General features: G+C 45.8%; 2 protein-coding genes across 5 annotated transcripts in view; both read right to left on the reverse strand.

Annotated features, from left to right (window-relative positions):
- The window catches only part of SHC4 (SHC adaptor protein 4), a 29,027-nt gene extending 25,482 nt beyond the window's left edge, over positions 1-3,545 (reverse strand). For all 3 annotated transcript variants that reach the window (XM_051628711.1, XM_051628712.1, XM_051628710.1), the window contains exon 1: positions 2,735-3,545. In XM_051628711.1, the coding sequence (XP_051484671.1) occupies positions 2,735-3,319 (585 nt within the window). In that variant the 5' untranslated portion in view covers positions 3,320-3,545. The remainder of the gene's footprint in view (positions 1-2,734) is intronic.
- Positions 3,546-10,654: 7,109 nt separating this feature from the next.
- SECISBP2L (SECIS binding protein 2 like) overlaps positions 10,655-17,281 on the reverse strand; it is a 30,115-nt gene continuing 23,488 nt past the window's right edge. For both annotated transcript variants that reach the window (XM_051628530.1, XM_051628529.1), the window contains 3 exons: positions 16,646-16,800; positions 15,920-16,139; positions 10,655-15,207 (listed from right to left, as the gene is read on the reverse strand). In XM_051628530.1, coding sequence (XP_051484490.1) covers positions 14,540-15,207; positions 15,920-16,139; positions 16,646-16,800 — 1,043 coding nt within the window. In that variant the 3' untranslated portion in view covers positions 10,655-14,539. The remainder of the gene's footprint in view (positions 15,208-15,919; positions 16,140-16,645; positions 16,801-17,281) is intronic.

A 17,281-nucleotide genomic window follows, 5' to 3' on the forward strand; every position in this document is an offset into this window, starting at 1 on the left:
TTCAAATTCCCTAAAAACATAACACAGGCCCCTGGGCAGGAACCTGCCACGAGCAGCCATGCTCTGTGTGAATGAGCATGGCAGGGAGCTGACTCCCATGGAAACATTTCTCTTCCCAGCACTGCTTTAACAAGGTGCTTTTGAAGCAAGGGGAAAACCTTTTTGAGCTTTCCACCACCCTCCTTCCTTGAGGGCAAGGGCTGCCGAGGGCAGGCACTGCCTGCAGAGGAGTTGCAGTTCTGAGGTGCAGGGCAGGGGCTGCAGAGCAACAGGAGAGTTTCACTTTGATTTCCTTTAATATCTCACTTATAGTTGGGAAGGGATCTGGCAGGAAGGGAGACAGGGCAGAAGCAAGCAAGAGCCACTGGCACATGACAGGACAATTGCATTGGAGTTACAAGGAGACAGACCTTTGCCCTTTATGTCAAGGAAAAATTACTTTTGCTTGTAAAAGCTGAATTGCCACCCTCCCTGTGGCTAGCTGCTGGGCTCAGGGACATGCTCCCCTGTGTTGCAGCACCTGATCTGAGATCTCCTTGCTTTCACCCTGGTGGGAAGTAAAGCACTGGCCTCCCTCCACAGACAACACTGGGAGTCAGGCAGGCATGCAAGGAAGGAGCAATGCAGATCACTAGTTTTGGTGGGGAAGGTTTCTCAGCCCTTCCTTAGACACTGCCTGTGGGGGCTTTGGGGTTGAAAAGCCATGGTGTCCACGGGAAAGCAGAGACCACCACAGCTCCTCTGGCAGCAGCACTGCATTCCTGGCAGCTCACAGGTTGCACGATGCTGCCATCGAGCCAGTCAGCTTGGCTGCTCATCCTGCAACACACAGCAGCCTTTTACCAGGCTGGGGCCAGTGCTATGGAATGCCATGGGCAGCTGAAGCCCCAAAAACCCCCAGGCTGCTTATTTACAGACCTGCTTGTTATAAAGGGGCTGGTTGAAAAAAGAACCAAGAGTTTGGCCAGGACACATTTGGTGCACGTCAGCAATGCTCTTGCAGCTCTTTTGGGGCTGCTTCCTGCAAGTCCACAGCTGTGGGAGCGACAGTACTGGGATGATCCAGAGAAGATGCACAGAAACATTTCCCAGCATGTTGGGAGGCTCCTGCTAGCAGCCCTCCTTCAGAGAGATTCCCCATTCAATCAGTTGACTTCCAGGAAGACCAGTAGAAAACCATATTAGAAATACAACCTGGGGAGCAGCATGAGAAGACAAGCCCTTCCCTGCTTCACATCACCTTCCTGTCAAGTCCTTCTCTTCTTTCACTCTTTCTTCTGCCTTTCTTGCTCATCTGCTCCCCAGCAAGTGACACCTCAGTGCCTCTGCTGTCAGCCCTGGGCCACAACAGAAACCTGGGGAAGTCCCCCCTGCGCTTCATTGTCTCTGCCCTGTGCCAGAAATGGAATTCTTTAAGTGTGCCTCCAGCATTAGCATTTCAGTATTTGAATCTCTACAGATACCTCAATCACGAGCTCTGCTGCATCAGGGGCTGCTCAGACTGCAGCAGACAATGGTGGCTGGTCCTGCAGGGTGGGCGCTGGGCAGCAGGAAGCCCTCTCCCAGCACCCGCCTTCCCGCTGGGCTGGCCAAAAGCCAGGCACCTGGAGCCCTGGCACTGTCACACCCTACATGCTTACTAATCTATTTTAGCAGCTTGTTGATGCGGATCAACTGCTCATGTTAGCACTAGAATGTAAAGAAAAGTAAACATTACAGGACACATATCAGCATGATGAAATCATGCATCCTTTCCCTTCACCTGCTTCACCCCCCAGGCAAACATCCTGGGGCTCCTGTGGCTCCACTCACAGCAGCAGATGGGACACAGCTGGGCCTTGCACCTTTCTTTAGGCTTTTCTGTTTGCAAAGCACCACATGGGAGACAAAACTTTTTCATAGTTTGTGGCTTTTTTACATCTTCTGGCAAATTTTGATACCTCCTGTGCCCCAAACAGAGCTTACATGTATGCTGTCTCTCTTAGCACCCTGCCTGCAACCCACCAGGAGGAATAGGTGCTAGTTAATAACCCCTTGTACAGCTTGCTCCTGCAGACCCCCTTCCATGTCAGGGACAGGCACAAAGGCCTGTGGTACAGGAGCCCTTGACCAGCCCAGCCACTACATTAATATTTCTGAAGGAGGTTTAGACCACTTTCTCTGCCATTCCCCTGTTGTCTGCCCTGGCTCCCTCCAACATTACCAAGAATATCAGACAGAACCCTATAGCATCACAGGAGGAGGGTGGCTTTTGCATCCTGCCCACTCACCTCCCAGGGCAGGAGGCGTGGGCAAGAGGTGCTGCATGCAGCAGCAGAGGTCCCAGTAGCCATGCCACACTCTCCATGACAAATAAATCAGCAGCATTGGCCAGCATGAACCTAGAGCCTGGAAGCTGCTCTGCGAGGGCAGGAGAGCCCTTGTTGTGGGCCTCCCTTCCTCCATCCAATATGCATTTCAGGCCAGAGCAAACCCTGTTTGAATTGCAGCTCAGCTGCACTCCTCAGGGAGTCTAAGGACAATCTTTTGGAAATGGATGTTGTGTTACCTCTGGGAGTGGCTGTGGTCCTTTTAACTCCATCAGTTTGACATCATGGCCCTACATACATCAGGAGACAGGAAACATATGGGAGAAGCCAATGGTTTGGGGCACTGGCTCCAGGAGCGGGAATACAGAGGCTGCCCTGAGCGGTTTGCTCTGTCAGAGAAGGGAAGCCCTGGGATCAGTACTCACCCGCAGGCCGTAGGTCGTGCCCGGCTCCCCCGCGCTGTCTCCGCTCTGCGGGACGCTCCGGTCCTGCCCCTGCCTGCCCGCAGGAGCAGCCTCCTCAGCCCCCCGCACCGAGCAGTCTCCCGATGGCTTGGGCGTGAGGGCCAACTTGTCCAGGTCGGGCTGTGGGTAGGACGCCGAGAGGCAGCTGATCTCGGGCGAGGTTGGGCTGCTGGGGATGGTGACACACTCCGTGAGCTTAATTCGCGGCACCTCTTTCGCCCCCAGGCAGAAGCTTTTCAGCCCCGGCAGGCTGGACGGGTTGGCCAGTTTGATGTTAGCCATCCGGGGGATCAGCGTGCACAGGGTGGTGCAGGTGTCCTGTGGCCCCAAGGAGACATCTTCTGTCAGTAAATTAGGTGTTGAAGAATGAGAAGAGGAGGAAGAACCTTTGATATTTAAAGACGTATTTTGCGCACCTTCATCTAGGGATGTTATGGAATCATTCCTGAATCGGCTGTACTTAGCCCGGTGCAGCATTCCTGGATGTCTGAACAACCCTACATACAGGACGTGTCCACCGAGGCTCTGCGGGTTGCGTTCTCTCATAGCCTTGGCAGTTCTGTAACTGGATACTCTTGCATAAATTGGCTCTCGTAGATAAATTATATGGAAATCAAGCAAGTCAAATAATTTAAAAAACAGAAAGCGATTGGATGTTTTTGCTGACTCCCTCTCGAGGGGTTTGTTTTCTTCAATGGACAATGCTTAAAACTGCGTGGACATCTGGTATTTTGTAAGCAGTAATAAAAGCAGCACACAGGAAAGCTCATCAGTGGTACGGCAGCTTAAGCTGACGAGCCGCTATCCAAACCTGCCTTCATTCCTGCCTCAAGCCAGGCTCTAAATCCCACCTGGCTCTGAAGACTCACAGTTGTAGCATCTTTAACTGCAAAGCCCTGGCTGCAGCGATAGCTCAAGCAAATTCCACACAAAGCAGAGCACGACAGCTACAAGCTCAAGCACATTTTCAGACTGGCAGGAACCCCGTAAGGTGCCCAGGTCACTGCATTTCCATCGTCGGCTGCCCCAAAGGCGACAAGCATCCCTGCGCTGCAACGCTCCTGCCCCGCGCTCCGGCGCAAACCCCCTAATTTCAGAAAATGACTGAGCAGCGCCGGCAGCTCCCGGCGTCAGCCTCGCTAGCTCTAGCTGGAAAGTCCTTCAGCACCATCATCCAGAAACAACCGCATATTCCTGCGCCTCCAGGGCCGGTTCCCGCAGAGCCGCGGGGCAGCAGCTCCGCAGCGCCCGAGCCGCCCCCGCCGCCGCTTTTATGAATGAAGTCGGGTGGGTTGTTTTTTTGTGAATGAGGCCGGGCGCGTGCGGGCGGGCCGCGCACTGAATGGCGCTCGGCGGGCGCGCGGCCCGGCGGCCCCCGGGGTGCCCCTCGCAGCCAATCGCCGCCCGCCGCCGGCTCACGCGCCCGCGGCACGCGGGGAGGGGGCGGGGTTGTGTGCGGGACCCCCGGGTTGGTGCCGAAAGTCCCGCCGGGCCCCCCTTCCCGCCGCACGTCCCGACCCGGCCCTGCTGCCTCCGGGCTCTGGTGCCCGGGCTGCCCAGCCCGCCCCGGGGGGGAAAGCCCCGCTCCCCCGCGGGGTTCCTCAGGCAGCGAACGAAGCCAGCTGGCTTTCTTTGACTCCCTGAATACAGCTGGGCCCGCGGCAGGAGTTTCTGCAGCTCCCCGGGGGCTTTCAGTGCCTCGGGCAGCACGGTGGGAGGAGAAAGGCAGCATCATGCGGGTCACCGGCCCCGCGGCCTCGGACCCTCCCTTAGCTGAGGCTTCTCTCCAGCTCCATTTTCCATACTGAGCTCACCTTCCTGATGCTCACAGTGAGACTAACCTCCTGTCCTCGTGTTCAGGGCTGTAAATCGGCTGTGGTGGGTGAGGAGAGGCCGCGCTGCCCACTGCCCTGCTTGTGGCAGGAGCAGAAAGTCACCATCAGAGCTGGACAGACACAGAGCTCTACTCAGCCCTTACATTTTAATTTTTTTTTCTCATGTATGAAGGATGCTATTAATCCTGAAAGATGCAATAGTTGCTACCCTGAAGTGTGGAAACCCCCAGTCCAGACTCTGCTGGTGAAGCACAGCTCGAAGAGGAAGTGGCTGCTTTTGAATCAACCCTTTCTGGGGAGGGTGGGTCAGACTGCTCACAAAATCAAATCCAAAGGCAAAAACCTGGACCAGCCACAAGTTACGAAGAGTGACTAATTTCTCATGAAGCTTTAATGATGGCTGTGTGCACCAAAGGATAGAAAATACTCAGCAGTGACTAGCAGCACCTGGACGAACTATCTGACCCCGAGTCATCTGTAAGTGTTATTTAGCAATGGCTTGAAAATATTAAAAAAATATTAATTAAGGTAACATTACATGTTTTGCAGCTGTGTCTTTTATTTTTATGACTTTAAGCAAAGTAAAGCCTGATCTTGTACTGCTACTATAAAAAGAAGCACATCTTTCCTTTTCCATTATTCTGTTATTTTATAGGGTATTCTGCAAGACAGAGCATAAAGCCCAGAAAGTCTCCTGGCATGAATGTTTTTCTTAAACTCTTTCATTTTGACACCACACTAGAGCACATCATGAACACAGCTGGAAGAAACCACCAGGTTGGAGAGGCCACGGTGCCCTCACTGGCAAGGGAGAGCGACTGGGGGGAGTTGGGGGTGGGCAAGTTGTGCTTACAGTAGTGGGGACAACAAGAATCTATGTTCAGAGAGATGCTGATGCCCCAGGTTCCTGTCTTGTGGGACATCTCAGCTTTCTCTATTTACTGCCATGAAGAACATGCAGCTGGACAGCCTAAAGCTTGTTTTCCTGCAAGATCAGCTTTACCATCCTTCCTGTATTGTCTCTGAGCACATAGCACCAGGAAAGAGTGGCTTGGTGACCAGGACACTCCCCCATGCCTTGGGTCAGGTAGAGACTACTTCGTAGCCATGGGCTGTCTCTGGCCCATGTTCTTATCTCATGAGCTCTCCTGCCAGCTTCTCCTCCCTCAGGAGGCAATTTGAGCCTTCCTTACCTGTGTGAGGGAGAAAAAGGGCAGGCAGGGTCCCTGCAGGAGATGCAATCCCCACTGTACCCTACTGGAGCTAAGGAAGCTGGCAAGTGAAAAGGGTTCATGGGACTGACTTTACACCTGTGTGGTGAAAGAGGACATTTTCAATAAAAAGGAACACTAATGCAACAGCCTGTCCCTCACTCATCCACCCAGGAGCTGTGTCTTGAGCCCTGCATGGCAGCAGCACCTGCTGCCCCCTGACTGGAATGTTGTTGTCCTCCCCAGGTGCTGGGGGGGGGGGGGACTTCCCCAGAGCAGCCAGGGAGGTCAGTGCATGCACCGGCCCTTCCCAGCTCACAGGCACCAGCAAGTGCAATTCACCTCCCCCCAGAGCGTGGGAGGTGAAGAATAGCTGGTGGTTTACAGCAAGTTCCAGAGAAAAATAAAACTGTGACAAGCTCTATTTTCACCAGCGATCAAGAAATACAAGTTCAAGAGCAGAACGCAGCAAAGAGCAGCATTGTCCAAGGAATAGTAGCCATTGCAGGGCGGGGGAGGAGGGAAAAGAAAAATGCCATGCCTTTGTAAATTAAAAAGCTTTTTTCTGAGGCTAAAAACAAGATTTCTTTTTAAGATACTGGGAAATCAGCCTCTGACCAGCACAGAGAACAAAGCTCCTTTAAGCACTGGTGAAACTGAGCCTACAGCTTTGTATAACAGCCTAAAAGGAGCCTGTGTTTCTTGCCCACAGCTCGAGTTCCTGGTTGCCTGCAGTGCTCAGGCCCAGGGAGTTGCCCCAGCTCCCTGCCCCCCTGCCCAGCAATGTCACAGCACAGGGAAAAGTAGTTTTGCCCCTCATGTGGCTGCTGCCATGTGCCAGTGCATGCTGCCAGAGAGCTGTGCCCTGCATGGCTTCTCAGGCTACGTGGGAATGTCCTTCTGGTGCACAGGTATGAGCTGAGACCTCCCTTGGTCACCATTTTACCAGCCCCATCACACCCAGTTTCCAGCTCCAAACAGCCTCTCAGTCTCAAATATGTTGCACAGACAAGCTGTCAGTCATGTGTTGTCACAGGGGACAGAAGCCTTGGCAGGTGTAGCCGCATTGACACAGCAGCACCATTACATAGGAGCTGCAGCAAGCAGCTAACCAGCTACAGCCACCTCTAACACCCCTCTAAAAGAGCTGCTGAGAAGGAGGCAAGCCAGCAGCAACCACATCTCCAGTGTCACTGCAGGGATCCTTCATGGCAGGAAGGAGCAGTGCCAGCCCAGAGCCCTGGGAGCCCCGGGGCATCCTTGGGAGCAGCACCATTTCAGATTTGGGGCTGTGGGAGCACAGCTGTAGCAGGCAGCCAGCGCTGCAGCACCCTCCCCTTGCAGCACAGGGCCCCGGGGAGGCAGATTGCCAGGACACAGGCCCATGATGCCTGATGGCAACAGGAGAGCTCCAGGCAAGGTGGGGACCAGTTTGCAGGAGAGCAACCAGCTCAGCTCCAGGACTGTGTGTGGGAGCAGAGCTGTCACCCGCCTGCAGAGCCCACCCTTGCAGGAGTCCTGAGGAAGCTGTTATGTCCTTCATGTAACTGGCATGACAGAGCTCAGCATTTCTGTTAGAACACGGAATAAACAGGGGATTTTTTCCCCTGTATAAATAGCTACAGCAGAGTTAAATCATGCCAAGGTGCACTGAGCTGATCTGCCTTCCTTCCTCATTGACACGCCTGGCTGACACTGGCAGAAAACAGCAAAGTGCTGCAGAGCAGCAGGAAAACCCCATCACCAGGGGTGGCAGGTACCTTTGGGAAGTCCTGGAGCACATTCATTAGCACTACCAAAAGTCCTGCACAGCCACTCTCATTTCAATTGAGAGAAATTTCTTTTCCCACGTGCTGGATTGCTGTCACTGTTTTATCTCCTATGGGTACTTTTCCCTTGCACTGAATGAGTTAAAACTAGGCACATACAGCAACTGCAGCCCAGCCCACCTCCTGCTTTTCAGGGAAGCCAGAGGGGGTTTGCAGGGGCTGAAGATGCATTGCTGAGAGCTACTCGGTTTAAGGAGGACAGAGGAACAGCTGCTACCACATCCCTGGATACAAAAGTCAGAGATTAGACTATCACTGCTGTTCTGTTTTAGCTCTGAGGGATCCAACACTGCTAATCCCAGAAAACACATTTTGGGGTGATTTACAGGAAAATAATGCAATTTTCCTTCTTGGACACCACAGTTTTGCTCAGCCCAGTTTAACCATTCACAGCTATGTTGCTGTCCAAAGCTGCAGCCAGAAGACAGCAGAACCACCCTGGGATAAGACAGCAGAAGGCAGGGCTGCTCTGCCTGGCAAATCCTTGCAGCTGGACGTGAGTGGGAAGATCCAGCACAGCATACGTGCTGAACTGGATGTGCTTTATTCCCTTCCTTTTCACCTCCTCTTTGCCTGGCAACACCACCACTTCCTCCTTCAAACACCACTGGGCTTTGCCTTTTCCACCAGGACAGTCCCATAGCGTGGTGGGGAGAGCAATGAGATGGAGACTCCTGTGTAAGGAACCAAAATATAGAGCCCAAATGTGGCTCAGCAACCAGCACAAAGCCAGTCCTTGCTCCCAGTGAAAGCAGTCACCAAAGTTAAACCCCTCTTGCCCCAGACTATCAACAGCAGTTGCAAGGAGGTGAGAGGTGAACACTGGAGGGGAGCAGTGTGTGTGAGACCTGTGCCACAGCTGTCCCATCTGCCAAGGGGATAATGCCACTTCTGCAGGCTTGTCAAGAACACACCAAGACACTAAGTCATCAGAAAACAACATACTGCCCCAACCACCGCTTTCTGAAAAGAGATCTGCATCCCAAGAGCCTAAAGATACATTCAGTAGAGGCCCAGTGACCCTGAGCAAAAACCAGCACCATCTGAGGTCTGTTTCCCCACAAAGTGCTGAAAGCAACAGCAGATGAAGTGCTAGTGCACTTCACAGCAGGAGGGATACAAAGACAAATTTCAGCCTACAGCTTCATCTCTGCAAAATTACCCACCACAAAAAGTTTCAGTAACATCACCACAAAACTACAGTCAGCTTGAAGGGAAGCTGGAAGCAGTCAGGCTTCAGTGGCACCACAGGACTTGGTACCCAGGCAGCAGCAGGCAGGGAACATCCTTTCCTGAAATTCAGCTCAAAGCCGTATTTTTGTAGGACAATCCACTAGGACATTTGAAAAGAATAAATCTTGCAACACAGCTGAACCTCTCCCAGTGGCTCCTCAGATGTGCAGAGGAGATCCAAGGAAACACTGAAGGAGTTACCCTCACTCAATATCTCCATCTTCCATCCTTGGATGGTAGCCTTTTTAATTGTAGTAAATCAGAAAGAAAAACAACATCAGGACATTTCTGATTGCTTCAGTTGTTAATTTGCTCTCTTCCCCTACAATTAACATTCAGAAGCATAATCTATTTTAGGGTTTGTTATGGTGTCTGGTTGGGGTTTTTTTAAGCAATATTGAACAAAAAATAATAAGCCCCCCCTATTTTAAACCCCCTGATTTTTATACACAGTGATCCTGTAAATCTGAAAGCAAATCCAAAAGAACAATCTTTGTTGCATAAATAGTGCCATTTGCCTGGCTGGGGCCTTTCTGCACGTTAGGGACAAGCAGATCCATGAACTCCCAGCCCTGTCAACACAAACCTGGTGTTCAGGAGCTCAGGCTGCTCTGGGTGCAGGGGAGGTGCTGGTGCTGCTTGTAACAACCTCAGTGCAGCAACAGCAGGAGTGTTTTTTTGCTTGTGGTTGTTCTTTTGTGTGTGCAGCAAACACCACATGCTGCCTCTGGTGTTATTTAAAAAAAAACCAACCAAACAACAAACAACTCTCAATAGAGACAAGGAACTTTCCTCAAGGGAACTACAAAACAGTTAGTGTTTTTTAAATGAAGAAATGGAGAGAAGAATTCAGTTTGTAATGCTTTAGTAAGTAATTTTCTTGTCACTTCCATGGCACAAGTGCCACCTACTTTTCTAAAACTTGTATCAGGTTGAGAAGACTGAGGCAAAACCCAGGTGTGAGGAGCAATTTTGTCAGCAAGTGATAGCACCTACAAAGTAACGGTTATAACAGAAGCACTTTCAAGAGAAGACAACTGCAATAGCAGAATTGAAACATGAAGTTAAAGCACATAAATAGAAAATTCAAAATTACAGGATGAAGCTGTATCCTTTTTGAATTGCTACAAATATGTCAGACGTGGGAGTTGCAAAACCAGTTAATGACACTGTTACTAGAGCCACGGAAGCGTGAGCAGTTACCAGTGAGTCACTAGAGAACAGGGACAACATGCTGAGAACTTTTCTGTTATTTTCCACAGGTGACTTCATGCATCAGTGTAACAATAAAGACAGATCAACTTACATTCTCATTCATTTGCAGCATGCAAGAAATCCTAGTTTGTGGAGATGCCTGTGGTTATTCTTAACATTTACTTAAGAGCAAATGAGTAATTCCAACTCAAGTCTTCTGGACCTTAGTTCAGACCCCTGGTCTCTGAAAATGATATTTTCCTAAATTATATTTTTCTGGTCACTGTTGAGATGGTGTGTGACAACAGGGACCTGGACTCCATCATGTGAGAAGTCCTCAGCTACTTTTGTTTGTTCAGCCTCTGCCTGCGACCAGCCGGTGTCGGTGACCGGAGGCTGAGGTCCCTGCGCTGAGCTGGGGCCCAAGGCACCAGCAGCCAGAGGTGAGGAGCCACCACGGGGCTTCTCCACCCTGTGGCCAAATACGGTGCGACACAGACCTGTTCCACCTGTAGTGCCAGGGCAGCAGAAACCCAAGATAAAGTAGTTGTGAACAAACACATCGCTGAAATAAAGCCATAAATTTCTACAATCATTTTTATTAGTTATGGAAGAATCCCCACTAGTATTTACATAGTGCAAAAAAGCTGTTATTACTCCAAAAAAGTACGGTAGACAGAACAATTATCCTTCATACAGCAAAAAAGAAATGGAACCAACCCCTTCATATTGTATTTTATAATTATTTTTCTACTGCTTTAACCTAAATATTACTATATTTTTTAAGACATTAAAGATTAAACAGCTTTCCATATTAGAATCTATTTAAAAGTAAAGTACATGAACTATTTATGAACATTTAGAAGGTGGGCTGTGCCAACTGGTTTCTACTTTCAGTGTTTCCATTCATTGGCCTGGAAGTTTTGGGTTAGACCTTCTCACATTTCCTTGTGTGCGGCAGGGTGGGCAGAACCCCCTGCACATGTTTCTATGGCTTCTTCTGCTGGGTTTTGTTTCCTTAACAAATCATCATGTCTAATTTTTAAATGGCTAGCAATGAAATCAGCTCAAGAGTTTCAATAGTTGGCACAACTTCACAGGAAATACTTAATGACAGTTTCGGCAAACAGCAGCTTTTCAAACAATAATACTTCTTTTTTTTACATATGTATTTAAAGTAATGTTATTAAAATTTAAGCTTGTGTTAAAGAACTGGACAGAATCACATGGAGTAAGCACCCACCCACCCAAATGAGCATAAAGACATATCTTTACCAGAAGAACACCAAGTGCATTACTGAACATTTTCTAGAACGAATTTTTAAAACACAGGTCAATGCCCTCTGTCACTGTTTAGTTTCAATCCTACAACTACCTGCACACAACTTAAGCAGATAAACAGGCCACCAATTTAAGCCAGTGAACTAATGCTCTTAAGCATGTGTTAAGGTCCTTAACCTTACTCAGACATTTTCACTTGGTCCAACTAAGGACAAAAGTTCTACAGAATTTTTTTCTTTTACATATTTGTAATCCATGTTTTGACAGAGATACTTAAAGTATTTATATAAATAGGTTGTGTACATAGCCACTTCTATCAGTTTTAAAAGATCCCTACCACAGATACATTATTTTTGATTTTTACCAGATAAATTAAGTGGTGAAATCATTTCTATAAAGAATGTCTTATGAAAAGTATATTTGTTTTCTGAATAACCATTTTCACAACAAAAATATCTATACACCTGTAACTACAGAAACATCTCCTGGGGACAGTAACAATCTGTATAACAAACTGCATACTTTTATACTGAAATAGAAATTCAGCTACTTTAAAAAAAAATTCATGGTATTGTAAACCATTTGTATGCTTTCCTTTTAAATTCCGGTGATAATAGAATCAAAATTACCACAGTGAGATACTCTCCTCAAGTGCTCCAAATGGCAAGGAACTTCCCTAATTTTAGATGCAAACAGATCACTCCCAAAGGATTTGCAATTTCATTCTCACAGTTATTGCTCATTCCCAGCTTATCAAAAAGGAAGCACTAAAACCAGTTTCCTTCACTCAGTTTCAGTTTGCTCCTCCAAGGGTGATCGGCCATTTAAAAAAGACTAGTTCCTTATTTGCTGGCAAATTGAGAGATATAAGAAGTGCTATATCACCTTCAAGAACTCTATTAAACATGTAGCAAAACTGCAGTTAAATAGTGGGCTGAATATTCCAAGACTTCTTTAATACAAATGTCAGAAAACTTTAAAATTACAGTCCAAGTTCAGAAAAGACATATAAAAAGATGCGCCTTTGATGTTAGTACTTCAAGATCAAAAGTTATTTGAATCACTGGTACTGAAAAAGCAAAAGGAAAAGTTACAAACCCCTTTGTTTTGTGATGTCCTGGTGAAGTTTTGCCCTCAGTGTACACACTGCTCTCAGCTGGCCTTAAGACATGTGCTTACACATCCAAGGGCAAGTCTTGCTTGTCAGCAGTTCAAACACCTATCATTTCTTAAAGCAAACACACTTTCAAAACATACAGACTGTAGAAATCTGCCATACACACAGTAAAAGGTTTAACATTCAGGAGGCATCATTCTTTAGTCTGTTTTCCTATAAAATGCCTGTTTAACATCTAGGAAGATTACATTAAGGAACTAAGAACGTGACAGAACAGCCAGTTGTCCTAGCAGCTCTCTAAACTGCTTATCTACATAGCATTTGCTATGCCTATACCTACCAAAGCATTATTTACATAATACACACAGTTTCTATTATTCTCATTAGCATCCAAAAACCCCAGGGGTAGATGACTTCCAAATCTGGAGTCTTATTTTCCCAGTGCAACTTAAAATGCCAGCATCACTAGTACGATCAACATTGGTCCCATATTACTAGGAGTGGACTAAGTGCCCAACTAAGCTATCCATTTCTTGTGTTTTTCAGCCTAACCAGAGAATTTGAATGCATTTTTGATACAAGTGATCAAGAAAAACAAAGTGGAATTAAAATAAACATACAGTTGCTATGAAAGTGTTATTCTTTTGAGTTACTCTTTGGCTGCTCTTGTAGTGAAGCTCCTGCTGCTGGCAGTTTCAGTACATCCCTTGCCAATACAAGACAAACATGGAAAAAAAGACTCCTTGACTCCTTACATGGAGGGTTTAGTCACATACTCCATCTTCAATGTGAAACAAATTCATCATCAGTTAATGGGTTTTGCTTCAATATTCAGAGCAAAACTTGGAACAATTCTCTAGGAACATGTATGTTTCAGGGAGGGCATATTTTTGAGTGCTTCAAAGGTACAAGAAACAAATACCTCCCCATACTGCAGGGCATTTCCCCCTTTCTTGGAAAAACTACCTCCTTTTCTACTCTAGAGATTGACTCCTAAAGCTGCTACCACTGTGAGAACAGACAAAAAAGTCACATTTTGAGTCAGAATTGTTAAGATACATCCTGAACTCAACATAAGGGTGGCCAGAATCAAAGCATGCAGATGATGCAGACACACTGACCCACCACATCACTCACACTTGCTTTTAAAGGATTATTCTTGCTTTTTGCAATGTTATGTAGATGACAACATGCAAAACAGCATTCCTGAGGTAAGTGACAGGAGAAAGAGGAAGTCATCAGTTTACCAGAAGCCCTGGATGGGGATTATGGTTAATGATTCACTTAGTGTGGTTTGGCAGAGAGCAACTGTGGAGAGCGTGGGGAATTTGCTTTCTTTCCTGTTGTTATTTTATAATGCAATATTTCCACCTTGTAAAAAAACTCCAAAGCATTAATTATATCCCTCTGGTTTAAAGTTTTTCTGGAATCCAAGTTGTTAGAGTTTACTGTAATAATTTCAACTATCAGCAACTTTTTAGCAGTGCATTTACTGCAAACAACTAAAAAGCTGCATCTACTTTAGGATAAAAATCACACAGATTTCTCCATTTACTTTCCACTAAGACTGCAAATGGGGTTTTCCAGCTTTTCTTTCAAGAGAACCAAAATTTTACTTTTATTTTAAGATAGAACTAGAAAATCACGGCCAAATACACTGGTGTTATGGTTTTATGCCAGACACGTCAGTGTAAATGGCTGGCAATTTGTCAGTCTTAATGTAGGTTATCTGTTTGAAAATTAGCTAAACAGTCACATCCTAAAATAATTTTGCTTAAAACTGGTCAGTTACAAGATACTTCCTTTTACAAAAGATGAAATTAATACTTACTGACAAAAATTCCACATGGTTTTTATCCTGGGAAATAGATACTGATCAAAAGCTAAGCTAGTTTTTAAATCAAACAAGTAACAGACAGCTACAAAAATATTGTTGTGAATTAAATACACATATTAAATGTTTAACAGTGCAAAATGTTGAGATGAAGCATACGAAATAATGGCTGCAACCTTTACAACAGTTAGTTTTAATAATTTCTAAAAAGTTCCTGAGTTCCTGCTTATTTTTATGGCATATAGATGGAATCTGTGTGGTCTTTATTCAAAGAACTGCAGATGGTGGGTTTATGTTGACTGTTACTTGCGTGCTTATCGTTTGTCCATTCCTCACCATCAGTGACTGGATCAGCCTGCTCAGAAGTCTCTATTTCTTCCTCTTCACTTTGTTCTGCATTGTCTTCTTCGGCACCACTAAGGGTCTTCCCAAGCTGAAGAGTCTCCATAGTTCTCTGGGTCTCTGAAACCCAAGATTCAATTCTGCTATTAAGCTGAACCTCTACGGAAATTGGTTCATGGGCATAATCCTCATCATCATCTTCATCTTCCTCCTCCTCTTCTTCTAGCATTCCTGGTACCAGAGTACTGGTGGTACTGGTCATGGAGGAATTCAGAAGATGGCAGCTGCCATCCAGTGATCCGGTTTCTGTACTCTGCTGTGAGGCCCATTCCAGATTGTCATCTGGTTTCACCTCATCTTTGTCACCTGGTGTGGATTTTCCATGATTTATTGCTGAGGTAGTCTCAGTTGTAGCCAGATGTGGTTGTTTCAGAGTAGCTTTTTCCATCTGACCATTCCCAGCTTTCTCTGGTACCACAGTCTTACATGAGGATTCTCTCTCATTTTCAGAGGTTTCTAACCCATCAGATGTTTCCACCATATTTCTCCAGTTTGTTTCTATAAGTTTCAAAAGAAGTTTAAATGGGAAACATTAATTCTTTCTACATTAAAATATTTCTCCTCAACATGCCAGAATAGTTTAAATAGCAATAGGAGCTAAACATATTATTTTATGGTTGCTCAAAAATTTTGAATGACAAAAAGGGGACAAGTGGAAAGGGAGGGACAGTAGGAAGAACAGTGAAAAACTTTGTTTTTTACAGTATCCTAAACCAGACATTATGAAGTTGCAAGTCTGTGCACCAATTCTCCCTTTTATTCCCTCTGTCATCCAGGCTTAAGCAAGCAGATACATTTGCCTTTTGCTTGCAGTATGATCATTCACTACCATCTCAAGTTCCAAAATTTAAGCTACATGTCCTATTTTCAGAGACCTCAATAATTTAGTTCCTACCCTCTGTCATTAGTCCTCCTTCAATCATATTATCAATTCTGGGTTTGGTACCAGTTCAAAACAACTGGAGAAGCCATCTCCTCTGATTTGAGTTTGGTAACGCTTCTGAGAACTAGAAATTACTATTTTCTATATAGTTTGGGGGGGGAAATCCTTACAAAACTACCTGAAGACTAAGCAATTTTCCCCTAATCCTGAAAATTATAGAAGACTGTAAATTATCATGAAATGTTCTACTTTTAGCTACATTTTGCAATAAGCAGCATTTGGAAAATTCCAGCTTCTAGTTAGAAAAGTGATTTTTAAGACACTTACCATATTCCTTCTCATTCACTTCAGATATGGGTTCAGAAATAACACTACAGAATGAGATAGCACTTGCTGCAGAGGGGTTACGAGAATGACCCATGTGATGAGGTGCCTTCTTGACATTCTTCAAGGCTTCTTCTGCCTGTTCCTGTTCCATTGCAGCAACCATATCTCTGTACGCTTTTCTGGCCTCTTCAGTCAGTGACACCAGCTTATTGAATAGGTCCTAAGTATGTAAAAACTGTTTTCAGTCAGTGGTTTTTACAAGTAAATTTCACTTTAAACTACTACTTTTAGTCAAAGGTACATTACATAGTGAGCCTTAAGTTTATTAACAGCAAATATTTTATTTCAATCAAAAATTAGTTCTCTCTGTATTAAATAAAAACTCCACTCTCCATGTTTATGCAACTTTGAGGAGATGTACTTCAAGATACTGTTTTCCTTACAATTTTACACCTTCCAGAGAAATTCAGGTGGCATTTAAGTCTTTTTGAAAGCTACAGAGATGTTAGGACCAAAGTGTTTCAACACAGTCTTTCATTTCTGTAAACACTGAATTTCAAAAAAACACACTAATACAGATCAGGTCAGGGCCATAATCAAATGCATGTTAGTTAGGTGTACTCTTCATGACAAATCAATTCTTAACTACAAGGGTTAATTAATTACAATCAATTCTTAACCAGAAGACTGTTTGCTCCAGCCATTTCTCTGAAGGGAATTACTCACCTCAGCCCCTGAGTAGTTGAAGATACCCACCACACTAACAGGAACCAGTTTGTTCACACAACGGCCAAGAGCTTTACGTCCAAGAGCAAAGACAAAAGGAATTTCTTGTTCCCGTGCCATGGCTATTACATTATACAGAGCCTCATCTAGTCCACCTTGAAGAAAGCATTTTAAATAGGTATCCAGTCAGTTGCATCATAGTATATGCTGAGATACAGCTACCCCATTCTGTCAGTAGGCAGTAAAACTCCCAATACACACAATCACCAGCTACTTTGTTCTACAGGATAACAAGGTACACATTACAAGTATTGTGAGGGCATATAGATCAAGGTGATATTCTGTTTCTTAGTCCTGCACACACATTAAACCAAAATTTCTCACAGCTCTTTCAGTGAGCACAGCTTTGCTCTTCTCACATGTCAGGAAGCCCTTGTTCACATCCCTGGTTGGCTAACTAACCAATTCCCACTGCTCCTAAGGAATCCTCCTTAAGGGCATTCAGAGCCTGGGACTCTAGGTGCAAAGACTGAATGGAATAAGACTTAGGTCTATTGTAGGTATTATAATATCTATTTCTCTTTAAGTTCTTCACCCCTTGGGAATGAGTTTCTTCCAGAATGGAGCAGAAGAGAG

This window comes from Apus apus, chromosome 10 (genome assembly GCF_020740795.1).
Source record: "Apus apus isolate bApuApu2 chromosome 10, bApuApu2.pri.cur, whole genome shotgun sequence".
NCBI lineage: Eukaryota > Metazoa > Chordata > Aves > Apodiformes > Apodidae > Apus > Apus apus.